General features: G+C 32.1%; 1 protein-coding gene and 1 long non-coding RNA gene across 3 annotated transcripts in view; one reads left to right on the top strand and one right to left on the bottom strand.

Moving 5' to 3' along the window:
• Positions 1–1,129: 1,129 nt before the first annotated feature.
• Positions 1,130–13,415, top strand: part of LOC106686493 (uncharacterized) — a 35,736-nt gene continuing 23,450 nt past the window's right edge. Inside the window, exon 1 of one of the 2 annotated variants that reach the window (XR_001344014.2) lies at positions 1,130–1,501. This is a non-coding gene — a long non-coding RNA (uncharacterized lncRNA). Of the gene's footprint in view, positions 1,502–8,240; positions 8,350–13,415 lie in introns of those variants that run through there. The other variant, XR_010843651.1, reaches the window with a different exon arrangement.
• LOC106686492 (uncharacterized) overlaps positions 8,751–13,415 on the bottom strand; it is an 11,976-nt gene continuing 7,311 nt past the window's right edge. The window contains exons 2-3 of the mRNA XM_014429841.3: positions 12,562–12,808; positions 8,751–8,963 (exon numbers count right to left, since the gene is read on the bottom strand). Coding sequence (XP_014285327.1) covers positions 8,867–8,963; positions 12,562–12,808 — 344 coding nt within the window. The 3' untranslated portion in view covers positions 8,751–8,866. The remainder of the gene's footprint in view (positions 8,964–12,561; positions 12,809–13,415) is intronic.

The following is a 13,415-nucleotide window of genomic DNA, read 5'->3' as shown; positions in this document are numbered from 1 at the left end:
CCTTCCCGTTATAACATGAGATAATGTATGACCAGTCTCTGCAAGCAGTCAACTGTTAGTTCTTCTCCTCTACGTGAACTGAGAGAAAAGGGATGAGTAGGAACCATTTTGGTTTACTTTGAATAATCTATCGTAACGGATGGTATAATATAATAAAGGAACTTTATTTATAATTATTATTTATTATTTATGTATTTAGGAGGTAGGAATTTGAAATGATCAGTTGTTCTTATCCCTGTCGAAACGGATCTGCTACCTTGGGGTGCAACTGGACTAACAGCTAACCTGAAATCCTCACGAAAGACTGAAAAGAAAGGAAACTGCACGTCGATTTCTATTATTACAGCTCTTACTAGACAAAAACACAAACGGTCTAAACTTCTAATGATCTATATGACATCATAAGGCCAATCTGGATATGAGTAGTTGGTTTTTGGGACTAATCTAAACCTTCGAATTCCACTCGTATGGAATCGTTACACGTCCTGATGGATTGCTTCGAGCCACATGTCCACCCATCTTAACCTCCTTCCCGTTATAACATGAGATTATGTATGACCAGTCTCTGCAAGCAGTCCACTGTTAGTTCTTCTACTCTACGTGTTAAGGCTCTGAACCCAGATCGCTCCTGTTATCATATGAGAACGACCTAGGATCAGAGCCAACATTTTTATTATTTAAAACAATTAAACCAAAAGTTGAAAGGTTTCCTTGGAAACTTCATGGCTACAGCGTGTTTATTTTTTAATATATAGAATAATTTTGTAATCTGGAAAACACTATGGAAACATCATGTACCTATAGATGTATAACATATTTAAATTGTGTAGCATTGCATTTTTTAAACTTGTAAACATATTACGAGAATACAACATAAACACTGAACGAACCTTACAGATTACAGCTGGTTAGACCAAGAACAACGAAACTATTTCGTAAAAAATTACAATGAAAAAAATTAACTAGTTGAGCAGTCATGATTTAAGTTGACAGCTGAGCTTTAAATGATAAACAATGTTTACACTAGACTCTGGAATACGTATATTGTAAATTAATATAATTATTTGCTTGCGTAACTGCATCGTACAAACCCACATGTGCTTGCTAGCAAATATTACCGTATATAAATTCCATAAAAACACACAAATGTATTTTAGAGTCTTAATAACATTTAAAAATATTGTAATATTTAGTATTGCAAATTTTCTAATATCTTAAAAGGAAGTAATGGTATAAAAGTTTGACGGAAGATAGTTGTGCGGAAACCATGTGTTTTATAAACAATATACAATTCATATAAATTACAATCCAATATTTTTTTTGTTATAATAAATAATAAAATTGTTCTATTATTTTCTGACAGCACAGAGTGAAAAAAAAATTAAAATATAACTTATGTACAAAAATCTATGATGCTAAAACGAACAGTTTTTATAACGAAGTGATATTGCAATTGGCTTGTTACTCGCCCAGCATCGAGAACTATTCCATCTTCACGAAGGTATGAATCTCCTTTATAATACTATAAGAAACATGGATCAGTGATTCCTGAGCTTTCGACACTAGGTTCCACATAGATAATTTTTATACCTTTCGGTATTCTATTCAAAAAATAAATTGATAATAGAGCAAAAGCTCTCCTACCTGTTGTAAAACTCGACGTGGAAATAGATATAAAGCACTGTACTTAAGATAATTTTTAAGTTTATCATTATTGACATAAATATGAACTCTTATTTCTATTAACTTATAAGGCATCATTAATATGAAACATAGCAATACAAACACTCACTAGATAATATCTCAAAAACCTTCTCGACTGTTCCAATTAACTACTATCGATACAAAATACAATACAATGCACAATACAAAGCACTACTCTACCAGAGAACTATCTCCAATGGACACTCCTCTCTACGGACAACTTTTAAACTTTTTTGTCTAAGAGAATAAAAAAATATGTACCTTGTGGCAAGGGAGACCGCTTAAACGTATGAGAATTTTCGATACCGAAAGATAGGTTAAGTACAAAACAATATTGAGTGAAAAAACAAGGAAACCATATTAAATTGATTTGTGTTTTAAAATAAGTATGAATACGCACATTTAAATATTTCATGTCTTGAATATATTCGACATGTATTCATGTCTTATCCCTTTATAATTAATAAAACCTAAATCCAAAACATTGCCATCGCAGGCACTACGTCGCCATTTATCTTACAATATGGTTGGCTGGACATTTTCATGTTTTTGTAAGGTATCAATTTACCGAAAGCCATCTTGTTTGAAGGACCCCAATGATTTATCGCAGATTCCAGTGCTATTAATTTATTTCAGACTCCGTTTTTGTGGGCGCATCTTGTTTAGTACACTCAGGACTTGAGTTAGTGCTCATAATTGACGGTTCCCAAAGTGATTTAGGTGATAACGAATGCCACTTTCTCAAAATATTGAAAAAAATACTAAAATAACAAATATACAGTGCATTCCAGCACTTACTTTGCGAGCTATTGTCTTCCTAGGATGGACTTGGACAGCATCGTTACGAAAGATACCGATGTTTCTAGAAACCTTATGGTCAAGGACATCCCTTCGTCCACACTACTCCTTCCCAATATCGTCTACGATTACTCCTTCCGGTGAGCAGCTCCCAAGGCGCTTTTCTACTTCTGTTGGATAGCCCATTTCAATGCCATGGGAATATCCTAGCTATTCAACCAACGTGAATGCTAATCAAATGTGTTCGGATCTTAGAATCTAATTGATGATGTATTTTACGGTTATGTTTGAGTTCATTTTGACTTTGATCGAGCTTTGCCTAATAGCTTCAGATAACGTAGTGGTATGAGCTGATTTCCAGCGATGAAATTCCCTATCTTTGCTTCTTTTCAGTTCGTAACAGAAGAGACATCTAGTCTTTGTTTTAAAAACTGAAGCATAGTCCTCGTTGAAATGCTGTCTTAGGTCTATTACGTTTTGGTTCGGATTGTTGATAACTATTTCTGCCGTGGGCCTTCTCACTTCCCTGTACAAAGCTCTAACTCTCGAAATAAGGCCAACTCCTGTGACTATTCCCAAGCCAGCATGGACTTTTGACAGTCATCATGTATCGATGGCAAGAGTTTTAAACTCTTACATCTGATCCTCCTTGTTACCTCTTCTGTCTTGTTATGCAGGTTATAGAATACACTCTATACATCACACATAAGTGACGCAAATTAGGTCAACCATCTTGTCTCTTACAGGGTCAATATGATGTCAGTAGAAGCTCACCACTAAAAGAATCGATTATGTACAGATTGTGACTCCAAAGAGGCTGGAGCAATGCTGCCAAAGCGTAATTTTAAAAACTGTCTAATTTCTATTTTGTACGTTTTGTGGATGTGATTGTGCCAATTGCTTATTCATTATATTGACAAAGTGTGATGTTCTTAAATATAAAACGGGGAGAAATTTCCCCTGGTACAAAACCATTGGAAGGTGAACCCAAATTAATCTATTCACCTTACTATTTCAATCCCTCTACCCAAGGAGGTTGAAATAAACTCTTTGCCCAAGACCTATGTACTTCTCTATGTGCATTACCTTCATCATCTGTACGTACTGTTATATTATAATTATAATCCTGTTGGGAATTCACGAACAATGTCAGTGTGGTATTTCCTAGTCCCAAATATTTTGCCGCTCCATCTTCATATTGTATATCAATGGAGAGGATGTGATTAGTCCTGCAATTCTCCTCAAAAAAATAATGTTTATGATTACAATTTGAATTTTATCCTACGTCATAATTTATGAAAATGATGAATTTTCTGAACTATATTTTAAAAAAATAGGTAAATGTAAAAATGTCTACCAATAGATCTCACAATTTCTACTTGTAGTCTAGGTACTTAATTACGTATATTTAATACTGTTTGGGAATGTGCCCCTTCACATTTGAATATAAATTCAAGATTCTGCCATCTAGTGGCAGCTATATAAAGCAGTAGATATGGGTGTCCATCTTGGCCTATACAGAAGTGAAGAGTGAACTGCGTCTCAAGAGCCACATCGTTTTCTGGCTGAGACCTGCAAATCACTATGAGTGAATAAACTACACACCACTCAGGCAGAGGGACGGAAGGCAGGATGAAATAGGGAATAGAACATCAACAAACAACAATTATTCAAGAGAAAGCTAAATCTCACAGAACAACCATCAAGTAACCTATAACATCTATTATTTTATATCATGTAACCCATAATCAAAATTAATTCAACTTACACTACTGTACAACTCTTTGGCTTATCCACGTGTAATTATTTGTCATTTAAATAATTTCAAGAATAGAAGCTTATTTTCCTATATTACCATTATTCATTTATTTAAAACTCATCAAATACTGTCTAAATACTATCTATTCAAACCAGCGATGCAATTAATTTGGATAATACCTCCCAACTTTTACTCCGGGGAATATCTAAATTATACAAATAGTAAAGGAATAAATATTTGTATTTTCTAATAAATTTCATTTGTTGTTTGTCAATTTCATTTAAAACACGTGTGTTAAGATTTTTGTTGGACATTGGGCTGAAGTGACTACCGTCTTCTTACGAGATTTCCGTTTTTCCTTTCCTTCTTTGTCTACCTTACGCCACTCGAAAGGCCATGGGGTCTCTAAGGAATGGTTGTATGACATGTAGTAAAAACTTCCGGCTTTTAGTGTTGGCTGCCGTGCCAGCTTTGTCACGACACTTTTATTTCGTTCTTCTATTATTCAATCATACATCTCTGCGCGTTTCCTTGACAACATTATTCATTAGATTTGGGATTTCTTCCATCTTTTTCCAGTACAATGGCCACAGAGTTCACTCAATCAATTAAATGGGCTGTCAATTTCATCAATAATGTGGATCTAGTGTGTTTTTTTAAAGAATTCCGGAAAGGTTCATTCAATGAACACATTTGTAAACAAAACATATCTCTTTTATTTAAATCAATTTTAAAAAATATATACAGATAGTAATATTTACAAGTTTGCATGCGCCAAACTACTAAAAAACAAACTATATACAAAAACAACTGAAAATAAACCACTTTTACACTAAACGACAAAATGGAAGAACTCACTGTATTATCTTATTATTAATTACTTAAATATTCATTACACAAGCCACTTGTATTGTAACACTCAGGGGGTAGCAGATTCCAACTCTCCTTCTAAGCAAAAATGAAGTCTAGGAGTGGAGAGTTGGCCACAACTCTGAAGTGCTGGTTTAGGTTAACATAAATAAATATTTCCTACATAATTTAATTTTCTTTAGAACCGTTCATTCAATTACAAACGTGAATCGAATAGAAGTTGTAATAAATTGGTTGATCAACTTATTCATCATCATTCATCAAGTTACAGGCCAACAGCACTTACGAGTTGTATTTGAACTGATATAATAATTACAACTAAGGTTCGAATTAGCCTTTTATTCACAATGAACGACACATCTAACACAAAATAGAAAACTTGAATCATTAAAAATAATTTAACTAATGATTAATAATGTATTCAGTTCTTCACGATTACTTACACATAATATAGTAACACAACAAAACCTTCTCGCACTGTTTCGCAACACCTTTTCAATCCTATATATCACTGCCACACGAATGTATTTCCAAAGGTATATCAGAGGCTGATATTTAGGCGCCTGCAACAGTATCTAAACCGACTGAACAGGCAGGGTTTAGGAAGAATAGTTTTAAGTCTAACTCAGCAAATAAAGAGTAGTTTCCACCACAAGAAAAGCTGTTGATTTTAGGATAGCTTTTGACAGAGTTTGCCGAAGGATATTAGTACTTAAATTACATAAGGATTATAAGGAGGACTAAGAGGTCAACTGATTGCCTCACTTAAGTATTTTTTTGCCCTGAGATTCATAAGAGTGTGTTATTAAGACGAAACCTCATCTTTCAAACAATTCAGAAAAAGTACCACAAGGTTCGGTTCTAAGCCCAACACTCTCCGACGTTGTGATTGATGATGGGATCTTTGCAGTGACCTAGGTTCCAAAAGTCCGAGCGCTACTGTACGCAGATGACTTGGTCATCTTGGAAACTTCAAGTAATATATCTGCTTTCGAGTGTTCCCTTAAGACATGTTTAAACTGGATTTCACAAAATAAAAAGCAACACCCTGAAAACTGAATTCGACCTTTTCACACTCTCATCTAAGAGACACTCCGTCTAGCTATCACTTGACGACAATATGTTAAACCTTTCCCTTCAATTCAAGGTCTGATACCTGAATATTTTATCGAACGAGCTGAATGCCATTGTGAAACTTGTTTAGTAGAAAAAAAGTAATAATATTAAACATTGATAATAACACAATATGACTTTAGACCTCCCTCCACTAAGCCTTTTTGTTTTCAAATATTATTGAAATATTTAAATTACTTTAAATTCGTTTTCCAATCTAGAATGTTCATTATTCCACTTACTCACTCATTATATGAAATATATAATAAGCTTGCTGGAAAGTAATGCATAAACATGTTTTATGCAACTGTTCATACCGCTCCCAAAAAGGGTAAATATAAAAATGTGTAAAACAAAAAAGTGTCAAAGAATTAACAGTAAGCACGAAAAAAAAAAAACAGGAAATTAAAGGCAAGGTGTGATTAACTGTCCAACTGTTAGTACAAGAGCCGGGAAGAAAAAAAGGCAGTTATCTCACCCCAGTTTTTGATTACTTTGATGAAAACTGTGTATAATTAATAGTCAAAATTGATGAGTCTGCCAAGTATAGGTAGGGGGAATAAAAAATAGCGGCTGTTTCAAAACCTTAAAAAACATTAATTTTTCATTCGGAGATCTCTATCGTAAAAACTACCAACACTAGAAAATCCAAAAGAGTAAATTTGCTGAAATATTAGTCCTAAAAGAGCTATTTACGCCCAACAGTTCTCAAAATATTGCCTTTTAAAAAGAAAAATTTCTTAAAAATCTACTGAAAGATTAGCGGTTAGTTAATTTATTTTGAGAAATCTATATCTCAGGAACTATGTGACGTATAGATGTCTATTAGCACTCAAATTAAAGCTAGTTTAATGGACTATAAAGAATTGTATGACCTTTACCTTCGTAGGAATAGTAGTTTTCATGATATTTGCTAAAATAAATTGATTTATAGTTGTTCGGACTATAAGTTTAATCTATGAAAAACTTCATTGCAGAAACCATTGGACGTACAGATGTCTGCCGGCGCTCAAATTAAAGCTAGTTAAATTTACTTCAAAATAGTTGATTATGTTTATCTTTGTAGGAGTAGTAGTTTTTATGATATTTGACAAAATAAACTCACAAAATGTTAATTTCTAGTTGTTCTTATAAAATGTTGGATTTTTGGAAAAATATATCTCCACATCCAAAAGACGTACATATGTCTGCCAACGCTCATAATAAAGGAAATTTAACTTACTATAAAGTAGCTTATGACACTTATCTTCGTAGAGGTAGTACTTTGTATGATATTAACATATGAATATAAATTTGGCAAATAAAAATTTGTTCCAACAACTATAAATCAATTTATATTAGCAAATTTCATGAAACCTATTACTCCTGCGAAGATAAACATCATAAACTACATTATAGCTCATTAAACTAGCTTTAATTTGAGTGTTAATAGACATCTGTACATCACATAGGTACTGAAATATAGATTTCTCAAAATAAATTCACTAACTACTGATCTTTCAGTACGTCCCATACAACATTTTTATGAAGTGTTGCTTTTTAAAAAGCTATATCTCGAGAGCTATTAAACGTAAATAACTCTTTTAGGGCTCACATTTTAGTAAATTTGCTCATCTTTAAATGATGTTCTCTTAGGTTATCTTGTGTTGCTCCTACTTTTTAAGATATAGAGCTCCAAATGAAAAATTAAATTTTTTTATCGCTTTGAAACAGCCGCCATTTTTTATTCCCCCTACCTATACTTGGCAGACTCATCAATTTTGACTATTAATTATACATAGTTTTCATCAAAGTAATCAAAAATTGGGGTGAGATAACTGCCTTTTTTATCCTCTTGGGCTCTTGTACTAATTGGCTTGCATCGGGAATGTCCCCCACTCAAACCCTAACACGCCTTTGGAGCCCCATAAACCCGACTTTTTGACTTAACTTGGCCTGACTGCTTACTCTTTCCTCTAAGCATTAGTTAGTATTGTATAAGTAGGTTTTGAATTTGGCGCATTTTAACTTACTTAGTAGCTGGGTTAATATAGTTACTGTCCAATACATTGGAGAATTGAAATAACTGTTTAAAGTTGATCAATGGAAGTTGTATTTTATTAAAGGTAACCATTCTCAAACAATTAATTAAAAGATATATTAAATTAGAAAACTAAAAACTGCTTATTTCAGACTCTTTTTGGTTAATTATCATTATTTTTGAAACTACATAATTTATTTTGTATATTTAATTATGTACTTTCAATTAGAATATTTGAATTTGAAATCATCTCTAATACTCAGGAGTGTTTTAGTTATCTTGATTATTCGGGAGAGGTGAATCATAAGATAAGTAAATTCACCTGAGTGACTGTATTTCCGTTGTTACCACCAATCTATATGATAAAGGGTTCTAATTTGTTTTGAATTAAATATAATAAAAATATCACAACAGAAAAGCTAAAATTTTACAATTATGATTAAATAAAACAGTATATTCTTTTATCCACTATTAAAAAAAAAATTTTTTATATATTTTAGTGATACTCAGTTTATTTGAAATTTTAATTTTTATTAACATTGTACGAATTTTTACTATAACACCACAGAATACATTTGTATTTATATTTTTGTTTTTAAACTTCATTCCTTATAACCATTTTGTAAAGCACGCCCAGCCCTCTTAAAGAATGGTAATTTTTCAATACTTTTCATTTGCCTCCATATTCGTCTCGCTTCTCTGTAAAAAATGTTAAAAAAAAAAATCAATTCCAGTATTTTTATTATATTATTATTAATTTTTTTAATACAGTTATATTATCTAGTATTAATGATATAATTAATATTATCTGTATTTAGATCAATAATCTTGGATTGATATAACTTATTGGAATCTATACATATCCTATAATTGGTATAATAAATCCTGCTTGGATTAGTAACCAAAATCTGTTCAATATTTGGGCAGTAAGAGATGTATGTAATGATCGAATAATTCGTAGTATATACAAATAACCCCCCCCCCTCTTAGTAACTCTCTAAAATACAATAAAGTAATTGCATCAAAATTCATGCCAATGCCATTTCTTAATTAAAAATTAAAATTTGTACTTTGTGACTTTGTAAGGTAGTACTGTTACTAGATCAACGGTTGGTTTGGTCAGAATCACACTCGAATGCCAGATTTTTTTCCAATGAAGGGCACCCAATTTATGAGACTGGGTGGACCTCAGGAGGGCTCCAGAAACCACAAGGTTGACACACGGCTACAATATAACTGAAAACAATTTTCTGACCAGCCGGATTCGAGTCTGGGTCCTGGGAGTTAGCAGCATCATGCCTTACCATAGTGCCACCACACTCCCCAATGCCATTTCTTAAAAATATTTTATTCATTTAGACTGTTAAACTAAACAGACACATTTACTCTTTATAACATTTGAAAAGTAAATTTTAAAGTCTTATATAGTATATAAATTTGCTATGGATGTATAATGCCTGATATGTGAGACCTGGACTCAGTTAACCTGGAACAGTATTTGAGTGGAAAGCTCCATACAATTACAGGAGCGATTTGGGCTTTAACACATGCAGGAGAAGAACTAATAGTGAACAGTTGCTGCTTGAGACTGGTCAGTCAATATCTCATGATATGAAAACAAGGAGGTTAAGATGGGAGGGACATATGACTCAAAGCAATCCAACAGGATGCCTCCACACAACAATTCCAGTATAGTTGGCGAGAGAATGCGTGGGAGGACCAAAAACCAGAATAGACAGATCAACAAAAATGCAAAAAGAGCTGCATGCAGCCAACTGGAAAGCAGTAGCCCACGACAGGCAGGTATCGAGAAGGCTGGTTCGGGCAGCCAAAGATCTACAAGGTCTACAGAGCCAACTTAAAAAAAAAAATAAAAATGGAGCAAACTAGTTCTCTTTTAATTTTATTCTTCATAATATCTTACCCTACCATTAAAATTAAGCATAATCTTTTGTTTTCTTGATTTCTTTTTAATAAACAGAAATTCTTATGAGAGCTATCCTTTATTAATATCATAATTATCAGTAAAAAAAAAAGTGATAAGAAGGGGATTTATAAACTAATAAAAAAATCTTAATAAATATTTGCATAGATATAATTACTCAAAATAAAGATTGCCATAATAATTTTTAAATTACTTTGAGGATAAAATGACAATCAAAGTCAGAATGTTCTGAAAAAAAAGATTCAGTATGTAAGTAAAATAAATAAATAAAGAATTGATGCTTTACGCAATTGAATGACAAGTGTGTTTCCAGTGGCATCACTAATGATAACTATGCCCTATTCCATGTGCCCTTTTTTTCCCCTTTTCTCTCACCTCCCATAAATAATTATTATTTTCCCTTTTATTAATAAGGGTGTTATAATTATTTGAAAAATTCTCTTGAAGTAAAAATGCTACAAAATCGGCCTCTCTTCAAACTATTCACATTTGCAACCCCTATTAACATACTTAAAATAGTAAATAAATAATTCTGTTTATTTATTATTTTGCACTGTGCTCCACATTGACTCTTTGCCCCCAATGTGTCACGTTGGTTGCATAGGTGTTATATATGTCACTGATTCAAAGTAAAATCATAAGATATTATTTAGCTGATGGGACCCTATACTTTCCTCTCATTAACATCAATAGCTTATCCTGTTACAGCCAGTTGTGGATCTGGACCTTTCTGTCCTCTTAATGATACAATATTGCTAGGCCCCGTTAGTTATGGTGAGGGTCCACTCAAAGATGTGAGATACCCTATGGAACACATGTCCTCTAGAAAAAGGAGGGGGAATCTAGGACCCCCTTAAGCTATAAGCGTGTTTTTTTTTTTGTTTTCGTATTTAGTCCCTATCTGGTCATTTCTGACATATTGGGATTGTCTTAGTGATGACCAACTTATTCAAGAATGGGAGGGTCATGATTTCATTCTTTGAGGCCACCGTGAAATATAAGTTAACTCCACCAAGGCCAGAATTGTACTGACACCATTGCAGTTATGAGGTTTATAAGGTTAATGCCTCAAATACAACAGTCTCCAAATATAAATTTGTTTGTAATATGTCTTATTTAATTTTCTAATGATTTGGGGGATAATCTTTCATGCTGCCTGTCATCACACCCTCTCTGGATTGATTTATCTCCTCTCTGGCTATCATAATGATTATAAATTACTCAGTACTAGAGAAAAAGACTTGCATGAAATTTAGCTATAAAATTACAAATTGAGAAGTTGTTACTAACAACTTGCATATCTTCTAGACTCCCAATATTTGCTTAACTAACGAAACTAGAGACTGATCTAACACTACGCTTTGATCTATCTAGACTTACTAAGTAGAACTTTTGTACTCAGGAAAGCAAAAGTACATAACATACAGGCTGTTTTAGGGTTAAGCATCCCAACAATAAATATAAATTAAGAATCTCAAAACAAGAAAAAAGTTTTCCAAGAAGATATGTTCGTTGAAGTTATGTTTAGGATAAATTAATGTTTAAAGATTTCCATAGCTACAAATTATTAATGAAATGTAAACATTAGCATTCATATTAAATGCTGTTCAAAGATTACCTTTAGCATGAAGACAGGCTCAGCACCTTTCTTCCACATCAGCAGTAGCCAAACGGCACTGGATATGTGTTATTGTAGTGCTCTCAAGATATGATATTACTGGATTTTTTGTTTTGGGTGACATTAAACAAAAGGTTTATGCAAGTCCATTCAATGACCTTAATTCATTACAAAGAAGAATAACATAAACTTGCAATAGCAAAAATCAAATGCCGTTAGAGCTGTGAAACAAAGATACCGAGCCCTGCAAATTAGACATTTTTTTTTAGAGATCCTTAATTCATACTTTCAGTTAACACCTTAAAATACCTCCTTGTATGAACATTACAACTTAAAATCATCAGAAAAGTTTTATTCTATATTTATTTATACCATATATATGACATGAGATATCATCCATTAATTAATATACCATATCTTAAATTCTTCATGCATCATGGATACAGCACACTACCTGTCAATACCACCTCTATCTACTTAAACAATTTCTTTCCTACCCCAAGTAAGATAAAAATATAAAGACTCAGTGCTTTACTGATTCACTAATAAATATAATAGGATAAATGAAGACTGTATAACTATAAAAGACTAAATCAATGGAAGTTATAAGATTTCCTTGATATAAAGAACTCCAATAAGTTTCCAATATAAATAATAAAAATAATTATAAATTTTTGGATTATCTGTCAACTGACAAAAATTAAGTAATTTAAAAAAGAAATGTTAGTACTCACAATGCCATAGTTTCTGGCGGGCATTCTTTAGGCACTCGTTTCCGGTAGTCTCGTATAAAGTTTATGAATGGATATATTGAAAGCCTTCTCCAGTTACGTGCACTAATATTACTAACCTTATTACTATCCACTTTTCTATATCTCTTTGGCATGTTATGACGGTGTTTTTTAATCTTTTTTTCAATGGGTATTTTTTGCATTTTGTTTTGTTTTTTTCTCTGATTGTATAAGAATTTACCGAGAACTCCTGCAACAATAGCAATGTTCTAATGGTTAAATAGTAGAAATATAAACTAGAATATAAGCTATCACAGTTAAATATAAAATTATACTGTCCAATAAAATCTATGAACAGAAGTTTTGTTACAGCTAAATGTAATGAGGTAGTACTCCTGGAATGCCTGAGTTAGAATCAATTTCATCAAGTCAATTTATTTTATTTAATTAATATTTTTTTCATTAATTATTTCTGAGTTATAGTGTCTCTATGTCAAAAAAATTAAAGTTTTTTATATATATGGATAATATAAAAAATTTATAAAAATAGGTGGAAAATATAAAATTCCAGTATTAAACTTATTTATAATATCATTTATCAAAAAATTAAAAGAGTTAAGAAAGAATAAATTGTAAAATGTCATCACTCTGATGGAATGGTTCAATCTCAAAAAGTTATTAATTGGTTTCAAATGAACTTTCTTGAATTCATAAACTTCAAAACCAAATTAAATTACGAACTAGCTTAACAAAGAGGGACAATTTAGAAAAAATCTTGTTTCACTGGATTTTATTTTACATTTATAGTTATTATTTAATATTTTCTTTTGATTGTGAAACATTCTATTTTGTTATAT

This window comes from Halyomorpha halys, unplaced genomic scaffold (genome assembly GCF_000696795.3).
Source record: "Halyomorpha halys isolate HHAL.00 unplaced genomic scaffold, Hhal_1.1 Scaffold831.1, whole genome shotgun sequence".
Lineage (NCBI taxonomy): Eukaryota > Metazoa > Arthropoda > Insecta > Hemiptera > Pentatomidae > Halyomorpha > Halyomorpha halys.
Note: the sequence above shows the minus strand (reverse complement) of the source record. Positions and strands in the feature narration are given on the sequence as shown.